This window comes from Pseudogymnoascus destructans (assembly GCF_001641265.1).
Source record: "Pseudogymnoascus destructans isolate 20631-21 unplaced genomic scaffold scaffold_11, whole genome shotgun sequence".
NCBI classification, from domain to species: Eukaryota; Fungi; Ascomycota; class Leotiomycetes; order Thelebolales; family Thelebolaceae; genus Pseudogymnoascus; species Pseudogymnoascus destructans.
Genome location: NW_020167530.1, coordinates 842,318 through 868,038, shown reverse-complemented (window position 1 = coordinate 868,038; position 25,721 = coordinate 842,318). Strand labels below are relative to the sequence as shown.

Sequence of the window (25,721 nt, the reverse complement as noted above, 5' to 3'; positions counted from 1 at the left end):
GATAATTGATTTATGAGCTATGTGATATAATTATTTGATTTCGAGGTGTAATATTTCCCATAATTTGCAGCCAAACGCTAAATGGGTATGGTACTGATTCCATGTTATAAAAACGGCTAAGCTTTGCCCAGCAAGCTCGAACTCCCAGCCAAAATCCTTCTCATATTTATTCCCCTGGAACAGCTACCCCTGCCATGGAAAGCAAGCTCAAATCTCAGTCCAAAATCATTCTCATACTTGGTTCCTTGCATAAGCTATAAATATTGCTAAGTCAAAGCCGATAGCCCATGCGACACGGTCATCAACTTGTTCAGTGATTTTTCTACTTCTCTGGCACCGGAGTCTGTCATTCTGAGACCCTCATATCGGATTCCGGACTTTGCATAATCGTCAATTGTCGTAAAAATATGCATTGCCCTGCTGACTGATGTAGTTTCAACCGTCATTCGGAGGATTAAATTTTGAGTGGCCAAGGTATCCGGAATCGATTCTAAAGGCAGCAACATCGTTTTGGCTCGATTTAACTCTGGCCCCTGATGCGCCGCCATGGATTTTTGGCGTCTCATTAGATATGCTCGTGGATCGCCATCTTGAAGCACAGTTTTGATTATATTCTCTTGCGCCGACATTCCCTGCATTGCCACATCGCCTGTTTCAGCCTCTAGACGAGCTACAGCAGCGGTTTCTTCTCGTAGCCTTCTGGTGCTTGTTGCTTTCCTTCTTTCAAAATCCATAGCAGCATTTACATCGTCATGAAATACTGATATGCTTGTTCTTGGCAGTCCTTGCGATGGTGAAGTGTCGCCAAGTGGAGTCAAATGGCTCGACTCGTATGCGTTCTCACGAACTCCAGGTACAACCTCCGTGCTTTTAGGAATGATGAAAGGCGTCTTAAATTTTCTCCGGAGCTTTTCCTTCGACCGAATTTGAGTGGGTGGTGGTGACCATGGAACTCCGACTGGAAGGTCTCGAGCGGTTACGAATCCATTTGAGTATGGTGGTTCATAATGAGGCCGAGATAGACCGCCCCCTGTTATGTGGTGGGATTGCTGCGGCTTGGGGCCATGCTGAAGTTCTGCCAAATCATCAGTCTCATATGCCTGTTGTTTGTTTATCCATGTCTCGACCGAACTCTGCGTAGGGCCTGGTCTTGGCTGTTTGCAGATCTGGCTTCCTGTTAATCGGTTGGACATGTCTTCGGTGAGAAACAGATCGTCAGACGAAGCTGGGGGCGTCTTATCAACAGGAGTAATGTATGACCTCAGCGACCTTGGTCTAAGCGTCCTGGAACCCTGAGGTCCACGCTCAGTTGCTGGAGTACTCGTATGCTTCGCGAGGATCCAAGGGTTCAGGGTATTATGGTCACTGTGCTCTAGAGTACTAGGTGGTGATTGTGGCCCACAAGAAGCATCTCTTAACACTTCCAACTCTCGACCCCATGCTTTATCAACAATGGCATCGGCAGTTATATGCCCCTGGATTTTGTTGTTTCTTGTCCCGTAATTGACTCCAGGAGTTTGAAAATCTGTCACGCCCACGCTCTTTGACACCTCCACGCGTTGCTGAATTATAGAATCATGACTCGCAGCAGACTGGGGAGCAGGTAGGCCACTGAAGGCGTCATCCACTGGGGTTGGGAGGGTATTGGAAGAGTATAGGGATTTGAAGAGTCTTTCTGCGGCGGAAAGAATGGCATCCTCATCTTCGAATAGGACATCATCCTTGGCAGGCTCGATATTGGGATCATAGCTGCCAATCGGACATGTAATTCTCAAATATATGAATGGATCCTTTGGAACTTCTTTGCCAGCATTTGAAGCAAATGCTCGGATATGTTGCTTGTAGGAAGACATGACCTTTTTCAGGGTGCCTCGTGTACAAGATACTGGTCTGGAGTCAACTGACGCATAGTGACCGCCTTTGAGTTTTGAGAAGTCCGAATCTGGACTTGGTAGGAAGGCCCGTATTCTAATAAATGAGTTCGCTGTCGTTGTTCCGATTTCGTCGATGGTATCAAAAATTGACGCATCATCTTCACATGGGCTCGCTATTTCGATGCATTGTTTAGCAACATCTTTCCCAGCGACTTGAATTGCGGCCTCCTTGATATAACCTTTGGGATGTGGTATGTATGACCAATTTCCTTTGCCTGTATTTGCCACCTTGAGGGTGAATCGAACTTGAAGCCTCGCCAGAGCGTATGACTGAAGGATGTTCTTGATTTTGGATATTGTTTTTGACGCATCGCTAATGGAAGTTTGCCTTCTGACAGGGAGAGCGGAAAGAAAATTGGATACGCAGACCGTGGTACCAATGGGATGAGAGATAGAAGACTTGCTTGATACGCCTCCAGTGGCCTTGAGTTTTACCACGAAGGCAACGGGTTCTCCTTCTGCTCGAGTTGTGATAGTCACGCTTCCAAGACTGACAGAGCTGGCCAGAGCTTCGCCCCGAAATCCGAGACAGGAACTGCCAACTTCCCTCAATTCCTCGAAATTCCTCAGCTTGCTGGTATGGCCATGGCGTCCAAGCGAGTCGAGGTCTTCTTGGGCTATCCCGTGCCCATTGTCATGAACTTCAACCTTATCAACAGTATTTGCCGATATTATCACGTCAATCGATGTTGCCTTTGCATCAATGGCATTGTCAATGAGCTCCTTGACCAGTGATGAAGGTGTTGTGAGGGCTTGACAGGAGCCCAGGATCCTTGTTGTTGAAGATGGCAGTGGCTGGATTGCCATACTGATGATTTTGGGGCTCAGAGATGCACCAGCATCACATTATATCATTTGGCATTCTACGCCATTAATCTGATAACAAATGAAGGCTTCTAAGAGACTCGATGGCGGTGATAATTATGTGACATTGAAGGCTATGCCCAGTAGAGGTTGACGTGGTTACCCATGGTTTCATGGGAACCTTATCGCATCTGATAAGCCATGTGTGGGATGTGGATGTTTGGTTGACTCGTGGAAAAAACCCGTCCCTTTTAGGTGCAGTACGCTCATTAACCCCGCAAAACCTCAAGACGCTCTTTTCAATACCGACACCACGTCGCGACTTATTACCAGAGCGCTCTGGCTGCGCCGAACGCCGTTTAAACCAAGCTCGCGCCTTTCAATAGCCAGAATGGCCACCAATTCCGGGGCAACCAAATCAAGTAGGATATACGATCATGTCTGGTTGAATGCGCACAAGCTTACCACATTACTACAGTCGGCGAGCAAGCGGGCCCAACTGGCCTCGCTGCGTCTGGAAACGATGCGGCCAGCAAGACTGGCGCGCCTGCAGCCGGTGCCGAGGGGATGAAAGTGAAGAGTGAAAAAGAACGTATGTGCTCCTCGGCATTGTCAAACTCTTCTGGATTTTGCATCTTTGGCACAGTGATATGACTAACTCGTTGCACTTTAGTCGAGAGAGAACGCAAGAAGGCCGAAAAACAAGCTAAATTCGATGCAAAGAAAAAGGGGTCCGCCTCTACTCCTGCTGCAGCACTTTCGAGCAAGAGCAAGGAAAAGAAGGCCAAGGCTGCCGAGAAGGCTGCGGAGGAGACTCTCCCCGAATATGTAGAGGATACACCGTTCGGAGAGAAGAAGAGTATGGCTGGCCTACTCAAGAAAGTGAAATCAGACTAACGGTGCGGCAGTCCTGAAGTCATTCGACGACCCTCAGTATAAAGCGTACAACCCAATAGCCGTCGAGTCCGCCTGGTATTCTTGGTGGGAGAAGGAAGGCTTCTTCAAGCCTGAATTTACCGCGGATGGCGAAATCAAACCGGAGGGAAAGTTTGTTATCGTGGAGCCGCCTCCAAACGTAACGGGCATGCTCCACATCGGCCACGCTCTCGCAAATGCCCTGCAGGATGTCATGATCAGGTGGAACCGTATGCAGGGCAAGACCACACTTTGGCTTCCAGGATGCGACCACGCTGGTATTTCTACACAAAGCGTTGTAGAGAAGACTCTTTACCGCAAAGAAGGCAAAACTCGCCATGATCTTGGGAGAGAAAAGTTCGTCGAAACGGTGTGGGAGTGGAAAGGAGAGTATCACGAGAAGATTAATGCCGTCTTGAGGAAGATGGGAGGATCATTCGACTGGACTCGCGAGGCTTTCACCATGGATGAGAACCTTTCAGCCGCTGTTACGGAAACATTCTGTACACTGCATGAAGAAGGCACCATTTATCGCGCTAACCGTCTTGTTAATTGGTGTACGCAGCTCAATACCGCTCTATCCAATTTAGAGGTGGAGAACAAGGAGCTCACTGGCCGTACTCTCCTTGACGTTCCAGGCTACGAGAAGAAAATCGAGTTTGGTGTTATTATTCACTTCAAGTACCCGATTGAGGGAACTGAAGAGACTATCGAAGTGGCTACTACCCGTATCGAGACTATGCTTGGTGATACCGGTATTGCTGTACACCCAGACGATGAGAGATATAAACACCTTGTCGGCAAGAAAGCTGTTCACCCCTTTATCACGGGCCGCCTCCTTCCAATTTTTGCAGATACATATGTTGAGAAGGATTTCGGAACTGGCGCTGTCAAGGTGACCCCTGCTCACGACCCCAACGATTTTACTCTGGGTAAGAACCACAACCTTGAATTCATCAACATCTTGAACGACAATGGAACTTTCAATGAGCATGGAGGCCCTTACCAAGGCCAGAAGCGATTTGACGTACGATATACGATTCAAGACGACCTGAAGGCTCTCGGCCTGTTCGTCGACAAGAAAGACAATGCTATGAAAGTACCCTTGTGCGAGAAGTCAAAGGACGTAATTGAGCCGCTGTTGAAACCGCAATGGTGGATGAAGATGAAGGACCTCGCCGCAGAGGCTATGGAGGTTGTCAAGAACGGAGAGATCAAAATTCTTCCAGAGTCGGCTGAGAAGAGCTATTATAGATGGATGGAAGACCCACAGGATTGGTGTTTGTCAAGACAGCTGTGGTGGGGCCACCAAATCCCGATATACTATGCTCAAGTCGACGGGGACACTTCTTATGATACTGATGAGAAGCTTTGGTTCGCTGGTCGCACGGAAGAGGAGGCGCTGGAGAAGGCACGCAAGGCACTATCTGGGAAGACTTTCACACTCAAGAGAGATGAGGATGTCTTGGATACATGGTTTTCGTCCGGTTTATGGCCATTTTCTACTCTAGGATGGCCGAATGCAACTCACGACCTCGAGAAGCTATACCCTACGTCGATGTTGGAGACCGGATGGGACATTCTGTTCTTCTGGGTTGCCCGCATGATCTTCCTTGGAAAGAAACTGACCGGAAAGGTTCCTTTCACGGAAGTGTACTGCCATTCATTGGTTCGTGACTCTGAGGGGCGCAAGATGTCCAAGTCGTTGGGTAACGTTATCGATCCCCAAGATATTATCCATGGTATTTCTCTGCAAGACTTGCACGCCAAGCTTCTGTCAGGTAACCTGAATCCAAATGAGGTTGAGAAGGCAACGAAATACCAGAAGACATCCTTCCCAGATGGAATCCCGCAGTGCGGCACTGACGCCCTGCGTTTTGCTTTGGTCTCCTACACTACAGGCGGTGGCGACATTGCCTTTGATATCAAGGTCATCTACGGTTACCGCAAGTTTTGCAACAAGATCTACCAGGCCACCAAGTATGTCCTTGGCAACCTGCCCGCCGATTTCGTTCCCCAGAAGAGCGCAAAGAAGACTGGCAAGGAGTCTTTGGCTGAGAAGTGGGTCCTGCACAAGTTCACGAACGCGTCCAAGGACATCAACAGGGCTTTGGAAGAGCGCGAGTTCATGCGTTCGACAAACATTGTCTACCATTACTGGTACCAGAGTCTATGCGATGTTTTCATTGAGAACTCGAAGGCCATCATCCAGAGCGGTACCGACGAGGAAAAGCTCTCCGCCCTGAACACCTTGTACACTGCCCTTGAGGGTGCTCTTACCATGATTCACCCCTACATGCCTTTCCTTACTGAGGAACTCTGGCAGCGTCTCCCACGCCGCCAGGAGGACAAGACCCCCTCCATTGTCAAGGCTGCGTACCCCGTGTACGATGCTGAGATGGATGACCCAGCCTCTGAGGAAGCCTACGAGCTTGTCCTGGGTGTCTCCAAGGGAATTAGGTCCTTGATGTCCGAGTATTCTCTGAAGGATGAAGCCGAAGGTAAGTCAAGAACTCTATATGCCAATGTAAGCGTTACTAATTATCTCTAGTCTACATCCAAGCCTTCGATTCGACGTCCCAATCTACCGTCACAGCCCAGACCCAGTCCATCAAGTCCCTCTGCGGCAAGAGTGTCTCCACCGTCCAGATCCTCGGCGCCTCCGACTCCCGCCCCGCTGGCTGCGTCCCCTTCTCCGTCTCCGCCGCAGCCGTCGTCTACGTCCGCGTCACCGGTCGCGTCGACATCGACAACGAGATCTCAAAGGCGAACAAGAAGCTCCAGAAGACGCACCAGGGTATTGACAAGCAACGCAAGATCCTCGATGACCCAGACTACAAGGCCAAGGTCAGCGAGGCGCTGCAGGAGGTTGAGCGTAAGCGGTTGGCGGATTTGGAGGCTGAGCAACGTGGGTTTGAGGAGACGATTAAACAGTTTGAGCAGCTTAAGCTGGAGTAGATCATCCTCGAAGGAACAGGAGATATGTTGATATCGTGTCAACTTTTGAAGACGCTACAGATGAGGATAGGTCATAAAATTAGATGCTTTGTGTGTTAATACAATAAAGATGTTAACCAGGAAGCGCGTTCATATCCTCAGTGACAAAACTTGGCCCCTTACACTCGTAGAATACCATATTCTTTGCCGGAGCCCTGATCTTTTAGATACACACAATAAGCTCACAGCGCGCATAAGCTGGCCCAGGTGAACGATTGAACATTAATATGCATCCATTTTCCGATATAAATATATCTATCGATTGCTGCTACTCTACGATGCGAATCCAGCACAGGCACAAGAGAGTGTGAATAACCATAATCCATATAACTTACGCTAATATCCATTTTTAAGGATGAGCTCGCTCCCCGCGATACCCATTAAAACCACACAAACCCCTCCCTGCTATCGAAACACGCAAAACGCCCTGTCAGACAAACCGCAGCATCCGCCGTACAAAAAACATAAAAAATAAACACAGTGAAGGAATGAACGCCCCAAAAAGACAAAATCTGGAGTTCCACCAGCAAACTATGCATCGACACAAATACCCCTCTCTCTCCTCCGCTCCATTACCACAATTAATTATTATTATCATAGTAGTCGTCCCTATAGCTGCTGATGTTGCTATGCGCATTCCACTGCCCGGCCTGTCTCTGTCTCCTCTCCTTCTCAAACTCGCCCCAGCGCTTCATGTTGATCTTGCTGCTGTCGAACTCGCCCTCGTACTCGATGCCGGCCTTCTTGGTCTTCTCGCCGGCCGTCTTGCGCGTGTCGCCCCACGAGAAGTCGTCGAACTTCCAGTAGGCGTAGACCGGGAGTACGAAGTTCCAGATGGGGAGGGAGATCAGGTAGATTAACATCCAGACGACGTAGGACCATCTGTGGGCGGTGAGGACGATCAGGACGGCTGGGAGACCGAGGATTAGGCCGAGGAGGACGAGGGGGATGACTTGAACGGGCTTTCTGACGATGGATATGACGACTGTTTCATAATTAGTACTTGATTTTTGGTGCTGTAGGAATTAGGGAATAACTTACCGACGTAGATAGTGAACGCAATAGCAGCGGGCAGGACAAGTGTTCCGATCAAATCGATGAACACCACGAACTGCATACTGAAGCAGAAAGTACCACATAGATCTCTGACGAGAACCAGTTCCATCAAGTTGTGGATGGTACTGTTAATCCATCTACGTCTCTGAGACAACAATACCGAGAATTGCTCAGGCACAGTAGTTTTGCATACGGCCTGTGGCACAAAGACCTGCTTGCGCTTCGGGAAAGTCCTGAGCATGAGTGTTGAGAGGTAACGATCTTCACCAAGCAACAACAAGTTCTTCTTGTGTAGTGTATCGACCACGTTCTCAGAGTAGTGCTCAACGACGTCAGGGTTGGCGAGGATAGGGACCCAGTAGTTTTGTCCACCCTTGGGTGCCTTGATTCGGTACACACTGAAACATCCAGGGAGACAAGTAACGCCACCAAAGACGGACTCGAAAGATTTGGAGAGATGATGGGAGATGAAGTATTCGAAGACTTGGATGGCTGTAACCCAGGAGACTCTCTTGTTTGCAATCTTCGTCTCACCACACAATCCCATGATCTCTGGGTCCTTGACCATGGCGGAAACCATGTGAGTTAAGCTGTCGGGGAAGACCTTGGTATCGGCATCAACCATCAACACAACCTCGAAGAAGTCTGGTGACATTCCAGTGATTTTCCATAAGCCGTTGAACATCTCGAACTCGAGCTCCGTCATCCGCTCGTCGAACATAACCTTTTGGAGGAAAGACATGAGGATAATTTGCGAGTCACGCTTTCCTCTGTTTCCAGGCTTGCTCTTCGATGCTTCATCGGGGGTTCCGCACTTAACAAGACACATCATGGGCACTCTCTGTTGGCGATCCAAAGGAATTGCCGAGTCGGCGCCATAATCGTAGAATCCAGAATATACCTTTGCCATGTTGTGTCGTTTCGATCCACTTGCAACGGCGACGTAGCTGAAGGCCGGAGCGTCCTCAGGCAGCACAGAGTGATCCTTCATCATGCCCAAGACAATTTCAGGGGTAGAATGTAGCTCGCCCTTTCCTTTGATCATACCATCACAGATAACGAGTATCATCTTGTGGCTGTTGGGGTAATCGGTTGTCGCTACAGAGTCGAGTGTGGTTCTAATACCCTGCTCACCTTCTGAGTAAGCGGTGACAAGGCAGATCGCGTGTGCAAGAGGATATCCAAATGGTTGCCACTCTGGAGGAGGCTGAGGCACGACAGCTTCATGGATGAAGCCAGCAGGGCCTGGCCCGTCGCCTGATACATCGCTCATAACACCGCCATCTAGGTTCGAATTAGGGAAGCTCATTCGGCTATCGTTTTGGCCTCTATACATCGGGTTTGGCGGGAATAGCTGAGCTGCTGAGTTCTGGCTCGCCATAGTCGTCGGTGCCGGCCGTGGTCCTGACTTCTCTCCATTTAGTGTATACGGGCTTGTGAAGCGAGACGTGGTTGGAAGGAACATGCTGCTGGCGCGTCTGCTATTTCTGTCCGAGGAACCAGCAGCAGTGCTGCCGGGGTCTCCCGCAATGCGAGGAGGGGCGCGATAGATGTCGTTTGTCCACTCCTCGATCTGCCTGTTACGTTTCTTTGGATCCGAAGATTGTGAGGTCTTACTGGCCGCATACCTGCGGCTCAAGAACCACTGGAAGTAGAGAGCGAGGACGAATTTTGCTCCAACAATAGAGATGATGAATGCGAGCGCTACGTAAAGCACCACTTGGGACGCGATACAGCCAATCGTTTCGGTATCGACGCTTCCAACCTTGATGATCTGTTCTAAACATTCGGCAAGTTCCTTGTCTCCAGAGGCTTGGAATTTATGTGTTATGTCTCTACCTCTGATTCCTTGGTTCAGGGTGGTAGCCTTGTTGCCGAGGTCGACAAAAATTCGAGGGACAGTAACCTGCGACCCATTAAACCATTTCAGAAGATCCAAGTCCAACACATTCCCAGAGTAGACAGCCAAATTCCTTGTACCATTGTTGATATCATCCCAGGTGTAGTAGACATCCCCCGCAGAGTGCATGCCATAGAATGCAGTTCGTCCAGGTGCGGTGGTATGGCATTGATGGCCAAGGTAGGGTCCGAAGCTCTTCTTTTTAGGATCACTGGAGCCGTCCTGGTTCAGAAGGTTGCATGGGAAGTACCAACCGAGGTTTCCCTGGTCATCACTTGGAACGTCGGATCCCTCTGACTTTGAGATCAAGCCTTTGCACTTTCCGTTGACGTTTTGGAAAAGAAAACTGCCGTCCATGCCTCCATGACTTTCAGGCACATACAAGATATTTGACTGTTCCGGAATACCCATGGCCGCAGGATGACGAACCCCCAATAAATTATACGCTTTGCCGTGGAAGATCATATATCCTTTGTCGACCTCATTTACGCGGAGTCGGGTTGGTGGGTTACCACACACAGTGGCAGTGAATCCAAACGTGAGAAAGCCGACGAAGGCCATGACCATGAGAATAATGCTGATAAGTCCCATCTTCTCCCTCCATGCTCTCTGTTGTTCTTTCGCTGGCTTCCCGAAGCACCTCAGAATAAAATCAGGGCACCAGAATGTGATAATCGAGCAATACACGTTCCACAAACTAGGCGGCTTGAGGACTTCTGCGTCCCTCTGGCGGCGTCTTTCTTCTCTTGTCTGCTTCCTCGACTTGTTTGTGTCACGAGTTAGCTTTGAGGATTTATGGTCCTTTTCGAAGTTGCCGGTGTCTGAACCTTGCATCGTTCCTTGGGATTCCAGAGGCGATGGAGACCCATAGGGACCATCCCGAGGACTGCGCTGATCCGGCTCGCCACTCCCGCCATTTATATCTCCTTGATCTTCTAGAATCGGGTCGTTTCCCGTAGTCGAAGGCAAAACTGTCATATTCGCCGCATGTTGGCGATAATAGTAGTTTGGATGGTCGCGGTCAATGCGGTTTCTCTCAGGGCGGATCAAGCTTCGCTTGCGTTGGAAATCCTGTGCAGCTGGAGTTGCGGGGGTGGGGGACTGAGGCGGGCGAGTATCAGCGGGAGACCCGGCTCGTTCTGTCCGATGTTGTCTTGTCCGTCTAGATGTTGGAGATTGCGAATCTTGCCCAGCATATCCAACTTCGGCGTCGTGTGACGGTTGAGGGCGCCCAGTGGAGCTTCTATACGTATTTCGCCGTTCTTGGGGGGGGAGGTCGCCGCCCCCAGGTCTCTGGGGTAGGGACATATTGCGGTTCTAGAACCTGTTAATGAAACCAGTCAGTAGAAGTCTTCCAGCAACAATCCCCCAGCGCTTGGTGTCAATTTCCAGCCCCCAAGACCCTCCGCACAAACCCCGGATGCTTGTATTTGTGACTGGAGTCGCAGCGTGGTATAGATGCGAGAATACCAAAAAGAACAAAACATATCACTTGAATCTGGGAGAGAACATACTTTAACTGCAAAATGCGTATGACGCTCTTGGAGCTGTTGTTTGTTATGATCCAGGGCGGTCTGGCAAAACCCTTCCTAATCCCGTCTTCAGGAGATGTGCAAGTCGACTCGTAAATCGGAGTTGGTGTCTTTTTGACGAATATTAAGTGCTGAAAGAGATCGTAAAGTTTCGATAGTACAGTGAGAAAGAAGAGCGATGCGCGTTTTACAACAGGCTATGGCGAAAAGGGATACGAGCAGCCGTAACAGCAGCCTCAAGAATGGCAGAACGAGGCCTTCAAACGAATGCAGAGGCCGTGAAGGCTCAATAAGAAATGGTAACGAAGTCGGGCATTGAAGTAATATGTGCGGGATAGCGAGCGACGGTGATGGTGGAAAGGTTGGCGAATTGGTCGTTGTCCAGTGGGATATGAGACGGTATAGTGTGGTGGCGGTACCTCAGCACATGAACACGCACTGCTCAGTGTATTATTATGGACCCACTACCCACACACAAGGGAAGGTACTTTAAACAGTACGGTAAAAGTACTGTAACAACCAGCGACGAGCGGAGTAAGTGCAGGTACCTTTTGTTTTTTTTGTATTGGGCAGAGTTATGGTGGGATGGCACGGCGCGTTCCCACGGGCTCTGGAAATAAAATCCAGTGTGGTATAGTGCGGTATGGGCCACTGTCTCACACTGTGTCTTGCCTCCAGGCCCTTAGAGTTTCTCTTAGACCCTGTGCAAGCCCTAGAACAAATGCTACTCAGGGCCACCATTCACTGTAACCTGAGGCCCGTTAACCCCCCGTCATACTCCGTACAGCATGGTGCTACTGTACAGTGCCCGGCCAACTGGCCCCCTTGTCGATCCAGCTGTGTACCAGACGGTACTGAAACCCACACTGACAGGATACAGTACGGAGCTTTCACAGGGACACACTAGCACCAATACGAGCCTATCATTAGCTAAATCCACCATTTAACCAGGGGGCCGGGTGCTACAGTACGGCGCCAAAGGTTTCCATACGTGTCTGTGCTTTTTCCCATACAAATGACTGTCATTTAGGCGATTCGTGCACAGACCCGTGCGGAAACTTATGGCGCCGTACTCCGTACTGTAGCTCCGTACTGTAGCTCCGTACTGTAGCTCCGTACTGTAGCTCCGTACTGTAGCTCCGTACTGTATTTACGGCCCTTTGTCCTCATTAGTCGATTAGTAGTGCCAAGTTTCCCGAGGCATTCCTTTCCCCCCCGTCCAACGGAGTTGAGCTAGTAACATCGTGATGACGATCAATGAAAGGTAACAGAAGATCGTGGCTGACATTTCACCTCAAGCCCAAGCCCATATATGTAATGCTTGACATCCATCACTCGGCCAGCGTGGCCCTGTTACAGTACACTTGTGTTGAGGCTCTTGTGCGATATGTCTGGGCAATTTCCAGCCTGATCGCTTTGATACCGGACGACCAACGACCTGGAGCTGAACCGTCCCACGGGCCCATCCTCATCGTAGCATTGCCCATCGAAGTCGTAATTTCGTCTCGGAAGATTATCGGCGTTCTCAGACACTTCGACTTTTGCCGTCCGGATATATACCACCAAAAGGCCCCAGCAGGATTGTACTGCCTTCGCCCTCTGTTGGCATTGTTACTATTCTGAGGCAAAACCCTCGATTGGGCCACCAGATGCACAGCGGCGTGCCTCCTTCCTTCGAGGGACAGGAGGATCTCGTATGGACTGGAGAACCTTGTGCGGCTACCCGATGGTCCGTTCCCTCCCCTAACTCCCTCTACTTGGCACGTCTCGGTTCGAATCGCATTATTTAAGATCCGTAGTTTGCGTTCTTTCTGGGTAGCCGAACCCTATGATGTGTCGCTGGAGAGGCAACATCATGACGCGGGATGGCGGAGCGGGGTGTGGGGTGGCCAAAAACACGGTGCCGCTTCACCGATGAAATTGATGTCTTTCCCGATGGTTTTGGTGGTTGCACCCCTAAAAAAAGTCTCAAATATTCGTCTCAATCAGGCCACATGAAACCCCCAAAACGAGAATATTCGGTCTTGGCACCTGGTCATCCGAATCTCCGTACCAGATCTTCTGTCCGCTTCATACCTATGAAGCGGACAGGGGAGTTCCTGTGCCACTGTGGGGGTCCGATGCTCCATCGATGCCTCCACAGGTGACGATTTAAAGGACGATCCCAGAAAAGACGATCTTCTTTTGCATACTGTGCTTTCTGAGACCTTCCCAAGCCCGTTAGAGAGTAAATTGTTTTAGCTCCGTGAGACTGAGAGGACTGAGAGGGCAAAACAGGTATGCGAATGCTAAGTTTCAAAGCCTATGGTATTGGCCGATGGGTCGAGATTAAAGCGGCACTTGGGATACAGTAGTTCGGCGTTTGTTGCCCCCGCTATTGTAGTTGTCTTGGAAGGAACTCCACCCCACCATGGGCCCTGTCTTTTCACGCTGGTCGTCCCCAGGGGTCTCTCCCCGTTCCCCCTCAAAAATCAACACCCTCATCGCCCTCCGCTCTTGCCAACAGAGTTAGCATGTCACCTTCAGTTTTCTCTCTTCTCTTTCTTTTCTCCAACTCCAATTCCCTGTCGCCATCTCTGACCGGACCGATGAACTGTGTAGGTTTTGCTCTGTGATGCAAGTCAGCAAAGTACCCCGTAAGGGGCGGGCGGATTAAGCAATGGATGAAAAGGGATACAGTACATAGAAGTATAAGTGGGACACAATCATACTTTTCTCTCCCTCGAGATGACTGTGGCTTTCGTAAGACGACGTGGAAAGCCTTACAGTAAGGCACCAGAGGCACCAGAAGCGCTGGAGACGCCGCTCAGCCAGTGAACCTGAGCCGCCTGTGGGCTATTATTGGAGTGGTTGAAGCCAAATTCCCACATTGTGAGGTCGCCAAGCCCTTATCCAGCCCGTTCGCGCGTTTTTGTGGCTTTTTTTTATGTTGGCGCCTTTATGTTGTCATACATATTGTCGTAGAGTTCTGTTCGGTATGCAAAGTAGTAGATCAATAGAAGCACAGAATCGAAAGCGTGGACAGCATTAGCACCTCGGCGGCCGTGACTTCGGCGGCCGTGACATAGATTCGCATTTTTTTGGGTAAAAAGTGTGCCTGCAGTGTTGATGATTGGTCAAAGACAACCTCTCTACCTTGTCGCCACTATGCTTAACTGTTATACTTCTGGGCATACGCCTGGTACGCCGCAGTACAAGTTTTCTTAGCCCTTGCAAGTATGAGAGAGACGAGGTGATGGTACGTACGGAGTACTGCTACAGACCATAACTCCCACTCCACTCCACTCCACTGTCTGCCTCCCTCTCAACCTCCAAACTCTCCATCTTGTTTGTCTCTCTCTCTCTCTCTCTGATCTCCTCCATTGTCAGCCTCTTCTATTCCTATCTTCACTCGCTCGCTCTTCCTAACCAGCTGTCCTTTTTCTCTCTCACTCTCGCTCCTCTGAAGACGCGCGACGACACGGGCACTTGGGCTGAATCTGAGAAACCTGGGATCCCTCCGATATTTCCACGAAACCCCCCTCGCCTACAATCGCACGGCACAAACATACAAACTTCGAAAGTGAGATGTTTTCGCTCTAACACCAAGCTTGAATTTGTAGAATTATTGTCGATTGCGAACCCTCAGTCCTCTCTTGGGATATATATAGCTTGTAGGTGATGCTCCACGCGGCGTCCTGGAATGCAGCTAACAAGCATCCGTCACCAGCAGCCCGAGACACTCGTTATTGGCGCCTGTAAACGTCTTCTTGCCGAACTATTTGGCTTTGTTGAGAAGTAGCACGGATCTCGGACATCGTTGACAAAACGACCCCAAGAAAGCCCCGCAACTGCCGCTCGAACCCCCAAGCAACAAATATCTGTGCGGTTTGGCAAAGGTCCGAGCTGCTCAGATCAGTCTGCAGATATAGGGCATAGTCTGCCTTCGCCAGGGTTTCTGAAGCCCATTAAGCAAGGGGTTTAAACGAAAGGAGGGGAACAACATGGCGTCAATACTAGCGGATGTCAATAATCCTTCCGAATATATACCACGGCAACAGCCATCCCCAGGAAAACTACGGATGATGGACTATGGATCGGCGGATAGCTCAAAAGAGAACAACGGGAACGAGAAACCACAAGCCGTTATACCCATGCAGTCCCAAGGCCGATTGCACGATGCTCCATTATCCCCAGTAACGATCAACTTTCAGTCAGAATGGGCAAGACCTTCCACAGCACAGATTGAAACCATGGGCACACAGTTACTAGAGAATAATGGCAGCAATCAAACATCGGAATCATCGAGGTATGAGAATACAGACTCAGAGGCAACCGTTCATGATGTTGCAAAACGGAGGCAATATGGCTCCCATATTGTGGGGAGCCGCCATGGATCACAGCATGGCATATTGTCCAATATTGAGAGCACGGCTTATGCGTCATCTTCCAGCGGCCCTGTGAAGGATGATAGGGAGCAGGCACAAAGTGCCCCAGTTTCTGATGCAAGCAGCACATCTTCTGGGAACAATGTCCAGGCAGCTCCTCCACTACAATATCACCATATGCAAAGGCGATCAGATGATTCCGGAAAGCTTGGCTTTGGCCAGGGGAATGAACTCTCTGTAGGAAATGGGGACAATGGAGCTAATATCAACCGCCACCTGACACCGTCGTCAAATTACGGACGGCGCTCTTATATTCAGCGTCCTGCCTCAGCTTACTCTGTTAATTCGGACTATGGCGCAAGGGGTCGTTCTCCTATCATGCTTTCTCAGTCGCCCAGTTGGTCAGGGCGTGCTCTATCCGCGCACTCTGGAACACCAGAAGGTAGTCGCCCGGCTTCGTATATCGACCTGTTAAATGCGCCGTACCCTCAACCCCCGCCAGTTCCTCATGCAATGTTTGACAACTCGGGGCTTCGGTCTGCCGTTGGCTCTAATGCTTCGCTTCTTAGTACTCAGAAGACACTCGAGATGTACCGACTGAATGTGAAAAAAACGAATGATGCTCAAACCCAATATGCATTTGCTCTCCTATTAATCGACGCGGCGCGAGAAATCGGCCTTACCGAACCCAACTCATCAACTGGGAAGCAAAGCCCAAAGCTTGGCAGGGACCTGGAAAGCCCCTATGTTGAAACGGCTGCTTCTTCGTCACAGGATCTGATCAGGGAAGCGCGTGCTATCCTTCAGAAGCTTGCTGACCGCAGCTACCCCTACGCTCAATACTATCTTGCAGATGGGTACGCCTCGGGTCTATTCAACAAGGGCAAGGAAGACTACGACCGTGCTTTCCCCCACTTCACCGCTGCAAGCAAGCATGGTCACGCAGAATCTGGATACAGGGCTGCATTATGCTACGAGTTCAGCTGGGGTTGCCGCAAGGACCTTCAAAAGGCAGTGCAATATTACAGACAGTCGGCCTCGAAAAACCACCCTGGTGCTATGACGCGACTTGGACGTGCCTGTCTCTCTGGCGATCTTGGCTTGAACAGGTATCGTGAAGGATTAAAATGGTTGAAGCGGGCCACAGACTCAGCAGATCCACAGTACAATGCTGCTCCTTACCACCTCGGTCTCTTGTACGAGACTGGCTATGGAGACGACGTATTCCAAGACGAGACGTATGCTGCTCAGCTTTTCACAAAGGCAGCAGGTTTGGGACATGCGGAAGCTTGCTACAAACTTGGAGATGCATATGAGCATGGAAAGCTATCCTGTCCTCGCGACCCTGCGCTAAGCGTCCATTTCTACACTGGTGCAGCACAGAAGGGACAAGCGTCCGCAATGATGGCTCTTTGCGCTTGGTACATGGTTGGAGCCGAGCCGATACTGGAGAAGGACGAGAATGAGGCGTATGAGTGGGCTCGTCGCGCTGCGGAATGCGGTAAGTACACCAGTCACTTGTATTTTGAAGGCCATTTACTAAACAATAACTCCTAGGCCTGACGAAAGCCGAATATGCAGTCGGCTATTTCACAGAGATGGGCATCGGCTGCCGACGTGACCCTCTCGAGGCAAACGTCTGGTATGTGCGCGCTGCCGAGGCAGGCGACGAGAGAGCACAATACAGGCTCGCAGCCATCAGAGCTGCGGCCAGCGGTGGGATTCCGATGGAAGTGGCCGAGCCAAAGACGAAGAAGGGGAAGAAGCTGCAGCAGCTACAACTTAGGACGAGCAGTTTGGGCGTTGCAAATGGGCCTGCGACGCCAGGTCCCCAGGACTCGACCCCGCGAGGTCTCGGCACGGAGAGCCCAAAAAAGGACGAGAGCCCAAAGAAGGACGACAAGGAGTGCGTGGTGATGTAGGGGAAGTGTAGCGAAAACAGTGCAGCTCCAAGGAGCAGACTTTTCCCGACTTCTGAGGCTCGATTAGGGCTTCGTTTGGGGTAATTCTTTCATGGCGGGTTGGGAGGGGCAAGTGTCATTGGCGCTAGGTGGGGGAGCTTTTTTGGGGTTTGCAAAGTGCAGGAAAGGTTTTTGTGCGAGATGGCATTCATCGGGGGCGCTTGCATGCGAATATGGCGCGACGCCGGGAAGAAAGACGGACAATTGTGCTTGAAAGGGGGAGAATGGGGGGGCGCGAAGCAAATAATAGACGAGGCGCCTCGTTGATTGAAGACATGATTGAACGGCTTTGGGGGCTACTTAATATAGGACAGAGAGGAAAAAACAATATGAATGGATGACGAGGTTAATAGCCTTGCCTTAATTATGCTCTATAGTCTTTGATAGCTATGAATACGGTTATTTCTAAAGCAAAGGGGCGGGTTTCTATTGTTCCATATATATTAGCCATATATTGTCTAGACACTCAACACTCTATCCTTAATACCAGAAACTAGGATGTAGATCGTGATTTTCGGGGCATGTACATCACTGTAATCAAGGGGTAAATTTCGCGCCGAATTTGTCAGAAGCTACTCCAGGAGCGAGGTAATTTAACAGTCCGGAAACCAAACACATAACAAGCTAAATGATATATCCCAGCCCACACGCTACGCTAAACGCCCCCTTAACCCCCAATTTCAAACTGTTATAACACCGCGCCAGGCGCTGCAACTCCACATATCTCAAAAAAATCAAACACCCACCCATCCTTCACAACCCCCACGCACAATGCCCATGCACCGGACACCTCCCCGGCTTCCCCTCCCACCAACTCCTAATACACTTCTCGTGGAAGCGGCACAGACACTCCAACCGCGCCATCTGCACTCCGACTTCGAACTCGTCGAGACAGATCGTGCACTCTGCGTCGTCTACGCAGTCTTTTTCCGTAGCTTTATACGGGAACATCCCCGTCCGCCGCGGCTCGGGTGAGAAGGAGGAAGATGGATGAGCGAAAGGCGAGTGGGATGACGAGCGCGTATGTCCAAGGACCACAGCCGCGTGCTGCGCTTCGCGGAACGCCGTTCGGCCTTCTGGGGTGTTGGGGAAAGATGATATATCAAGAGCAGGCGGCTGCAAGTTGATAGCCTGAGCGAGATTGAGATCGCCCTGAGACGACGCAGATGAGATAGCTGAGTTGGGAGAGTTCGAGCGGACCTCTGGAGGTGATGATATGCTTGAAACCATAGTCGTGTTTGATGGACGTTCATGTCTCGCTGGAACGCTCGCGGGGGACTGCTGGCGTGGACGGCCGCTGTGGATTGCGATTTGGTCCTCGATGCACTCAGTGACGTGGTTTGAGCGCAGGGACTCGAAGTCTAGGAGGGTGCGAGAGGGTAGTTCGCAGTGGCAGACGGGGCATTCGTCTTCTTCGCGGATGCGAGGTATTGGAGGTAATGGTCGGGATGTGTCGACTCCGGAGCTTGAGGGTTGGGGCTGCTGGGGGAAGAATGGGTCGAGTAGTGAGCGGTAGTGTGGCTGGGCGTTGCTGGGAGATCCTGTGGAAGACATTGATAGGCTTTGGTGGCTCTGATGGCGGGGCCCGGGGGGGAGATTTCGATTTGGATAGCGACGTTGATATGACGAGGGTCCTTGGTTCAAGTGGTGGGGCCCAGTATATGAAGATCCGCCGAGGTATGAAGTCTAAAAGGGAATTGAGTTAATACCGAGTTAATAGTGATGTTAACTATGGACTAAACTCACCTGGCTGCTAGATCTTGGTGGGTAGAGACTTTGTGATAGCTGGCGCTGGTGACGGTGAGTAGCGCCTGTTGAGCTGACGGCACGAGATCTTACAGAAGCTGCACTTGCTTGGCGTTCGAGATTTTCCATGTCCTGCTCACCAAATGAATACGGGCGGCTGTTGGAACTCAGGTAGTATGTTGGTGGTGCATCTCTCCACCGTTCATCAGCTGCGGTACGCTGAGGCTGTGGTGGCAATGTATTTGGATCCGGGACACAGGGGTTGCATAACCGGACTTTCGTGCCCCCAAACTGTGGGAGGTGATCTATATCACGACCCGCCAGTGGCGCTATAGGAAGTGTTGTTGCTGGTCCAGATACAGGTGGCTGGACTATAAATTGGTACGGGATCGTTATGCGATGAGGCGAACAATTAGCACAAACAACTCTTCCGCATTTCCTAGTCTGAATTAGTACGTCTTAACTTCTCCCCCAACCTGTTAGGAGTACTTGCCTGCAATGGTGCTTTCTGATAAAAAAGCTGAATTGTGTTCGACAAATAGGGCAGTATGTTACCTCCGCATCAGGCTGCCATCGTGGGGGACCGACAGTATTAGCTGTAGCTTCATCGCCATCCGTGTCTGCTGTGCTTGTTACTATATCATGTTCTGGTGTGCTTGCTACTACATCATGTTCATCTCGCTGACTAGTTAATGGCCTTCCTTGCTCCGAATCAGACTCGCTCCTTTGCACATCTCGAAGGTTCCTGGTGGAGCAAGTTGTTCCATCTGACTGGCCATTATCAATATTTTCAGCAGTGACCGAACCCCCTATGTCTTCCGTCTCTAGGGTCTCCGCTTCGGCGGATGTGGGCGGTTGTGCAGGAATGTCGCCGCCCTGATCCAGGGGTAATGATAAAATGCCGGGTTCCACCGGAGTCGCATGACTGCTTGGTACGCCATTCCCTGCATCATCGTCGGTCACAGTTTGGCCCTGTACCGCCTCCTGATTGCTTAACGACGGTGTTAATGATGGCACATTCGAAGTCGATGGCTGGCTTGCGGGGGGTGTTGGGTCGGCTTGGATGCCCAAGCTTTCATCTGCGAGGCTTAGCCTCTGCAAGGCGGGGCCATCATCGCTTTGTATATCTGATATATTGGCAGGTTCAATATCTGCTCTTATAGGTTCGGTATCTGCACTAGCAATCGCTGGGTCTTCCTCGTCCCTCCGTATAGGCTCAATGTCTGTATTGGCAGCCACTGGATCTTCCTCATTCGCCATCAGGCCCCTCGGCTCCTCCTCTCCCAAGATATTTGGTTCGGCAGTATCGATAATCGGTGCTTGGGGCGGGTCGGCTGAGCCTTCGTCGGCCTGTGTCGCCGACACCTGCAGTCCAATCTCCCTAAACCTGCTGGTTTGAAAGCGGGCTCGCAGCTCCGCTTCGCTAGTCATTAGGACCCAGGGAGCTCGCCTTCCCTATTGTCGTGTTTCTTTAGAAAAGCTTGTGATATGCAGTATTCTCGGCGGACCCTCAGCGCCACTGAGTAACACTATTAAGTACCGTTCGAGGTCGGCTTTAATGGAGTTCGGCTCCCTCGTAATGCTGTAGGCAGCCACAGTGTTAGCCGGCAGCTTCATAGGATAGATAGCAGTGGGAAGAAAGTACTTCAACAAAGCCTAAATAGCTGGATTACATAAATGAATCCCCATAGACCCCTAGTTGGTTTGAGATTCTGGCGATTGTGGTGTAATCCGAGGATTTAGACGCCCCACTACGAGCACGGTCTCTGGTCGTCTCCTGCAAGCCTTTCGACGGCTATCTCCTTATCGTTATAAGATTTAACGACAGATAATAGAATATTCATCAACATATCACAAGGCATTTACGAATATCTCGAACTATGGCGCCAAATATTGTAGGATGTCGTGTGGCTACCCGCCAAGGGAGCGAGGCTTCGGCTGACGTTTGGGCCTTATCGTAGCCTTATCAAACCTTATCAAACGCTAAGGTCTCGCTCACAAAGGTACGGCTACTGAAACTTTACAAGTTCCTGAATAATGCCAATGTCTTCACATCCGTCACGTGGACATGTTATTCTTCTGGCCAATAAAGATAGAACGTGTGAGACCTTTTGACTTTGAATAAAACGAAATGTCTTCTAGGCACTGACTCCTATGATTTTCCGTTTGGGCGGTGAATGTCTTGTACTGACGCTAAAGGTGCACACGGAAAGGCCCGAGTTTGTGGCGAAGTTTGATGACAGTGGAAACGGAACGTTACCTTGACATCCGTTGACATCCTGCCTTTCTTCCCATTTTTTTTGTCATCTTCTGAGCAACTCTCGTTTCTCGTATACAGTTACAGGTGTGTCGTTATTTTTAAGTTTCTGAGCACTTCTTTACATCTGATCCAACAGCCACGTTCATAACGATCTTCCATATCAAAAGCTTATATCCGCAAGACAAAGGGTTGGTGCTTATGTTATAAGGTGTGAGGACGGGGACAGTCAAAGGCACCCAATACTTCAGCTCATAACACTCTTTATTCTGGCCATAGAACCCTCGCTCTTGGGATTCTAGTTATCTCACGGTACTTCTATTCCGTCTATCCGACTCATATCGCCTTCAATGGGTAGCCTGGCTGAGGCATCTACCCTGCCCTTCTGGCAAGTCAATGTCCCTCCGGAGGAACGGGAGGAAGAATGCCCTCCATTCTTACTGAACGCGCGTGGCAAGGATCTAGAGATCCTTGGCACCTCGGAGTATCAACGCATGACTTGGCCTGAGCTACAAGGACATATATCCCAGAATCGTCTCGACGTCCTCCAACGCACGCCTATCGAGCTCCGGCGATACTTTGCTTTCAATTATGAGATTAAGATGAAGTACGGCAGCGTCATGAACTTTGTGCTGGGGGAGAAGCTGCATTGGACACACTCCATTGTGACAGATGGAAAGCCGTTCGAGAAGGACTCGGATCTGTCTATCAAGTGGAATGATTGGCCGTATGGCATCGATGAACGCATTTCTCATCTTGTTGTGTGGACGAAGTTTTCATTAGAAGAAGATCCCAAGATGGGGGGGGATCTGACGGATAGACAGAGGAAGCAAATCGATGATTACGTTGAGAAGACGTTTAGAGTTCATTGTGGAAACGATAATGTGAGTCATTCTCATGCACTCGTCGTTTGATGAAATAAATGAATTAGGGACTTGCTGTGGGATCAACTATTAGGTGATACTAACCTTCAGATAGGTTATATGGTTTAGAAACTGGGCTAGCCTTAAAAGCGTGCACTCCGTGGAGCATTTCCATGTCATGCTATTCAATGCAGACCAGATGTTCCTGGACAGGATCACAGACGGAGATGTGCCAATATCACAGACGGTCTAATGGCCTCGAAGAGAGCGATCGCGAAAGATAATGTGTTTAATCATAGATGATGTGCATAGATTGGCATTGGGATGGATGCCGAAAGAGCAATAGATTAGACTCCTTCGCTATGGATGATGGAAGCAACTTTTGACCATTCTGCTACTGTGGCCTAAAACTAAATAATATAGAAGCAGAATCCCACTCCAAATGCAAAAGTATGTAAGATCTCGCATAATAATACCATTCCCTGACCAGCCTTTGGACTTCCACGACTGTCCAACGTCAGCCTTCTAATATAATGCCGTATATGACCCACCGTTGCCCTAGTGGAAACCGGTCATCTGTTGTTTATGCTTCTTTGGCATCTCGCCTCCGTTTAATAGTAGTAATCTGTTACCAGCGAGACCGGTACTGTTATGTCCCAGCCTGCACATGATATGGATCTGGCTCTCCGCGAGTAGCATCTACTGCAGAATCATTTCGGCTCATCCCTGCATCTGATGGTCTCCCGGATGATCTCCGGCCTGGGCACCGCTGCTATCGCCCGGGAAGTTATCTAAAATCCAGCTATCAAGCCTGCCTTGATACGGAAAAGGGACCCTCGACTCAACGCCTGTGTTCCACGAGAGCCATTCCTCCCAAAGGGTCTTGGAAGTGGTGTCGATCGCAGGATTTGAACTTCGGCTGACGGTCACAATTGGAGCCTCTGCAAACGTTGTTGCGCTAGGTTTAACAAGTGAGACTCTGACATCGCTGAAAGGCTCTCGTGTTGTGTATGGGAAGATGAAGTGCTTGATAATCCGGTTGACGAGATGTGCTGCCAATGATTCAAGAGTCTCGAAAGCGGATTCCTCAATAGACTGGTAAACCGTTAGCATGAGAAATAACCATCAAAATCAAATTATATACCTTCACCACAATCTGTTCCAGTTCATTATAGTGATCTTGGCCCACAACAACATATGGGTCGATTTCAACAGTGGCAATGACCATTTGCTTGGCTAGTCGCTCGTTTGGATTTAAGCCGATCAAAGTGGGAATCTTGATATTCTCGAGCTTCAAAACTGCGGAGTATGGCGCAGACTGGTTAACTCGATTGCCAGGGAGATATCCCGCAGTGATGGTGAGGCTAACGCCTTCGCTCAGGAGAGTACCCTTTGGCAGTCGCAAGGTCATTTCCATTTCTTGTAGGGTGTCCATGCTCAAGAGGGGATGCTCATACAGGGGCCCATCCACAAGACACGGGCATCCTCCTCTGATATATGAGTGTGCGAGTGCTGCATCTGGGACGCTACCGTTGGCGCGTCGTCCGGTGAGATATACGAAAATCCAGTTTATAAGATCAGCTACATTCCAATCAATTTCCAACCCAGGCCAACCTGCGAGGGGTCCTGGATCGTCTCTGTTTGCCCCGCGACTTGACAAGACTTTCAATATTGTCTTACTCAGCGTGCTATAGTTGACAGTTCCGTCATCAAGTCTGTCGTTTTGCGCTGCATAATCGAATCTGTTGCGCAACGATATCTTCGCAGAGAGTAGCATTGGCTGAAACCTGTTGCATCGACCTTTTGGGTCCTTTCCGCCCCAGATATCTGTTCCAACAAGGGCGTTGCTGGCAAGATTTCGCACTTCAATTACAGAGTGGTTGCTTGAGTAGCCCGATGCGATCATTATCTCTCGGTATTTTGTAGCACTGAGAGGGCTAGTTAGGAGCTGCGCACGGCCAGGGCCATTTCGTCCCATCGCGCTATTGCCCTGCTGTCCTCTTCCAACGGGCCGTATTGGAGTTTGTTGTTCCCCGCCAGCTACAAGGGCTTTGGCGTCAGATCGCCGTTTCCTGGCGGGAGGGATGACCGTGCCATCTTCTGTCACTTGCGCGCGTTTGAGCGATGAGTAGATGTTGTATATATCGTGAGGCAATAGATCAGGATTAAGAGTTTGCCGTAAAATGGTTACAGCCTGGCGTGGATGAACACCTGCAAAACATAATTAGAATCTCTACTAGTGAGTCGCGACGCAATACACCATACCATTAACTTGAAGCTCGCGGACTTTTTGCATCGCCTCTTGGTTTAGCCGGCGATGTCCAGAATGCGCCGACGTTGAATCGCTCGGCGGGTGGTTATGTGTTCCATAGAACTCGGAGGGCCGATATCGAACCTCCCAGCCGGCATTGTCCTTCAATTGGACCCCCAAAAACGAGAATTGGCAGTCTGTTCGATGGCTCATGTCCTTGCGTTTCCTCTGGGGTGTGGATTCGTCTTGATTGGGTTGCGCTGGCTTGGGCTTTTTACACCTGTCGCATGCGTACGTGACAGTTTTACGGTCATTATGAGTGGTGCTTCTCAGCTTAACAAAGCACTGGCCAGTACTCCTGGCATGAGTTTGTATGGCATCAAAGAGCTCATCTTCCGAGTTATATATTATCGTGGCTGGCAGCGAGAGGAGAACCGGTGACATGTGGTTCCCGCCAAAGTTATTATTATTGTTCGTGGAGACCACAGGTGTCGCGGTTGAGGGAGATGGCGACGAGGATTGCGAATCAGACTCGGACATCGCTGCGGATGAGGTTCATCTATTGCAATACGATTCTTTTGGTGAAATGGTGGTGTACGGCAGAATCTCGTGAGCCGGAGTGATATAGTGATGAGGTTGGTTGGGATGGGGCTGTCGCGAAGCTCTAAGAATGGGTGATTTCTCCGTTCGACCTGGACAGGATAGGCAGGCGGTGTGTCGCGTGCGCTCAGCCTTGTCAGGTTCAGCCCACTTTCCCTCGTCCACAAGCAGATGATATGCGAGGAGGAACACAGTTACTCAGCAAGAGTTGCATCTTATTTGCGTAGGTCAACTGTGTCAAAGTCGGGCTCTTTGTCCCTACAAAAGTAGTTCTATTGTTTACTTGTAATACTCCTTTACCCACCCATTATCATGAGATTATCAGATAACCTAAAACGAACGCCAGGCTCCGTCCCTACCAAATATCCCTTCATACCATTATTTAGAACGCCGATGCCTACTTTTTATTGTTTTTTGTGCATACTGGACATATCCACGTCCCAACCGGCTCACTCTTTAAACCGACACACGGCCAATGGAACCATTCGAAAGGACATTCGTCGTTGTCGCATGCCACCATATCGCCAAAGCTAACCTT

At 50.1% G+C, this 25,721-nt stretch overlaps 8 protein-coding genes across 8 annotated transcripts; 3 read left to right on the top strand and 5 right to left on the bottom strand.

Moving 5' to 3' along the window:
• Nucleotides 1-14: 14 nt before the first annotated feature.
• VC83_05106 (uncharacterized protein) lies at nt 15-2,907 on the bottom strand. Its single transcript, XM_024468731.1, has one exon. It carries the CDS (start codon nt 2,739-2,741, stop codon nt 267-269), a length of 2,475 nt encoding a protein of 824 aa, XP_024324028.1. The 5' UTR covers nt 2,742-2,907; the 3' UTR covers nt 15-266.
• A 67-nt stretch (nt 2,908-2,974) lies between these two features.
• CYT20 (Valine--tRNA ligase, mitochondrial) lies at nt 2,975-6,732 on the top strand. The gene is made up of 5 exons (XM_024468730.1): nt 2,975-3,160; nt 3,217-3,330; nt 3,412-3,597; nt 3,647-6,154; nt 6,205-6,732. The coding sequence occupies exons 1-5, from the start codon at nt 3,130-3,132 to the stop codon at nt 6,609-6,611; spliced, it is 3,246 nt and encodes a 1,081-aa protein (XP_024324029.1). The 5' UTR covers nt 2,975-3,129; the 3' UTR covers nt 6,612-6,732.
• Nucleotides 6,733-6,880: 148 nt separating this feature from the next.
• On the bottom strand, nt 6,881-11,650 carry CHS3 (chitin synthase, class). The gene is made up of 3 exons (XM_024468729.1): nt 11,121-11,650; nt 7,692-10,930; nt 6,881-7,635 (listed from the first exon to the last, which is right to left on the bottom strand). Exons 2-3 carry the CDS (start codon nt 10,912-10,914, stop codon nt 7,232-7,234), a joined length of 3,627 nt encoding a protein of 1,208 aa, XP_024324014.1. The 5' UTR covers nt 10,915-10,930; nt 11,121-11,650; the 3' UTR covers nt 6,881-7,231.
• Nucleotides 11,651-13,602: 1,952 nt separating this feature from the next.
• On the bottom strand, nt 13,603-14,008 carry VC83_05103 (uncharacterized protein; the record flags this gene model as incomplete). Its single annotated transcript, XM_024468728.1, has 2 exons — nt 13,603-13,747; nt 13,905-14,008. 2 exons carry the CDS (start codon nt 14,006-14,008, stop codon nt 13,603-13,605), a joined length of 249 nt encoding a protein of 82 aa, XP_024324033.1.
• A 349-nt stretch (nt 14,009-14,357) lies between these two features.
• Nucleotides 14,358-18,135, top strand: VC83_05102 (uncharacterized protein). Its single transcript, XM_024468727.1, has 3 exons — nt 14,358-14,791; nt 14,848-17,006; nt 17,063-18,135. The coding sequence occupies exons 2-3, from the start codon at nt 15,122-15,124 to the stop codon at nt 17,425-17,427; spliced, it is 2,250 nt and encodes a 749-aa protein (XP_024324030.1). The 5' UTR covers nt 14,358-14,791; nt 14,848-15,121; the 3' UTR covers nt 17,428-18,135.
• On the bottom strand, nt 18,136-21,258 carry VC83_05101 (uncharacterized protein). Its single transcript, XM_024468726.1, has 4 exons — nt 20,858-21,258; nt 19,706-20,794; nt 19,213-19,651; nt 18,136-19,152 (listed from the first exon to the last, which is right to left on the bottom strand). Exons 2-4 carry the CDS (start codon nt 20,641-20,643, stop codon nt 18,220-18,222), a joined length of 2,310 nt encoding a protein of 769 aa, XP_024324031.1. The 5' UTR covers nt 20,644-20,794; nt 20,858-21,258; the 3' UTR covers nt 18,136-18,219.
• On the top strand, nt 21,259-22,715 carry VC83_05100 (uncharacterized protein). Its single transcript, XM_024468725.1, has 2 exons — nt 21,259-22,353; nt 22,448-22,715. The coding sequence occupies exons 1-2, from the start codon at nt 21,820-21,822 to the stop codon at nt 22,583-22,585; spliced, it is 672 nt and encodes a 223-aa protein (XP_024324032.1). The 5' UTR covers nt 21,259-21,819; the 3' UTR covers nt 22,586-22,715.
• VC83_09639 (uncharacterized protein) lies at nt 22,716-25,211 on the bottom strand. The gene is made up of 3 exons (XM_024473052.1): nt 24,598-25,211; nt 23,477-24,543; nt 22,716-23,427 (listed from the first exon to the last, which is right to left on the bottom strand). Exons 1-3 carry the CDS (start codon nt 25,121-25,123, stop codon nt 23,053-23,055), a joined length of 1,968 nt encoding a protein of 655 aa, XP_024328820.1. The 5' UTR covers nt 25,124-25,211; the 3' UTR covers nt 22,716-23,052.
• Between the last annotated feature and the right edge of the window lie 510 nt (nt 25,212-25,721).

Coding starts and splice junctions, on each gene's coding strand:
- VC83_05106 (XM_024468731.1), bottom strand. CDS start 2,741: ATGGCAATCCAGCCACTGCCATCTTCAACAACAAGGATCCTGGGCTCC.
- CYT20 (XM_024468730.1), top strand. CDS start 3,130: ATGGCCACCAATTCCGGGGCAACCAAATCAA. Junction 3,161..3,216: donor TTCCGGGGCAACCAAATCAA/GTAGGATATACG, acceptor ACATTACTACAG/TCGGCGAGCAAGCGGGCCCA. Junction 3,598..3,646: donor ACCGTTCGGAGAGAAGAAGA/GTATGGCTGGCC, acceptor ACGGTGCGGCAG/TCCTGAAGTCATTCGACGAC.
- CHS3 (XM_024468729.1), bottom strand. CDS start 10,914: ATGTCCCTACCCCAGAGACCTGGGGGCGGCGACCTCCCCCCCCAAGAA. Junction 7,636..7,691: donor TGCGTTCACTATCTACGTCG/GTAAGTTATTCC, acceptor ATTATGAAACAG/TCGTCATATCCATCGTCAGA.
- VC83_05102 (XM_024468727.1), top strand. CDS start 15,122: ATGGCGTCAATACTAGCGGATGTCAATAATCCTTCCGAATATATACCA. Junction 17,007..17,062: donor TCGTCGCGCTGCGGAATGCG/GTAAGTACACCA, acceptor AATAACTCCTAG/GCCTGACGAAAGCCGAATAT.
- VC83_05101 (XM_024468726.1), bottom strand. CDS start 20,643: ATGACTAGCGAAGCGGAGCTGCGAGCCCGCTTTCAAACCAGCAGGTTT. Junction 19,652..19,705: donor ATCAGAAAGCACCATTGCAG/GCAAGTACTCCT, acceptor AATTCAGACTAG/GAAATGCGGAAGAGTTGTTT. Junction 19,153..19,212: donor CACCAAGATCTAGCAGCCAG/GTGAGTTTAGTC, acceptor ATTCCCTTTTAG/ACTTCATACCTCGGCGGATC.
- VC83_05100 (XM_024468725.1), top strand. CDS start 21,820: ATGGGTAGCCTGGCTGAGGCATCTACCCTGCCCTTCTGGCAAGTCAAT. Junction 22,354..22,447: donor TTCATTGTGGAAACGATAAT/GTGAGTCATTCT, acceptor ACCTTCAGATAG/GTTATATGGTTTAGAAACTG.
- VC83_09639 (XM_024473052.1), bottom strand. CDS start 25,123: ATGTCCGAGTCTGATTCGCAATCCTCGTCGCCATCTCCCTCAACCGCG. Junction 24,544..24,597: donor CCGCGAGCTTCAAGTTAATG/GTATGGTGTATT, acceptor TATGTTTTGCAG/GTGTTCATCCACGCCAGGCT. Junction 23,428..23,476: donor TGGAACAGATTGTGGTGAAG/GTATATAATTTG, acceptor ACGGTTTACCAG/TCTATTGAGGAATCCGCTTT.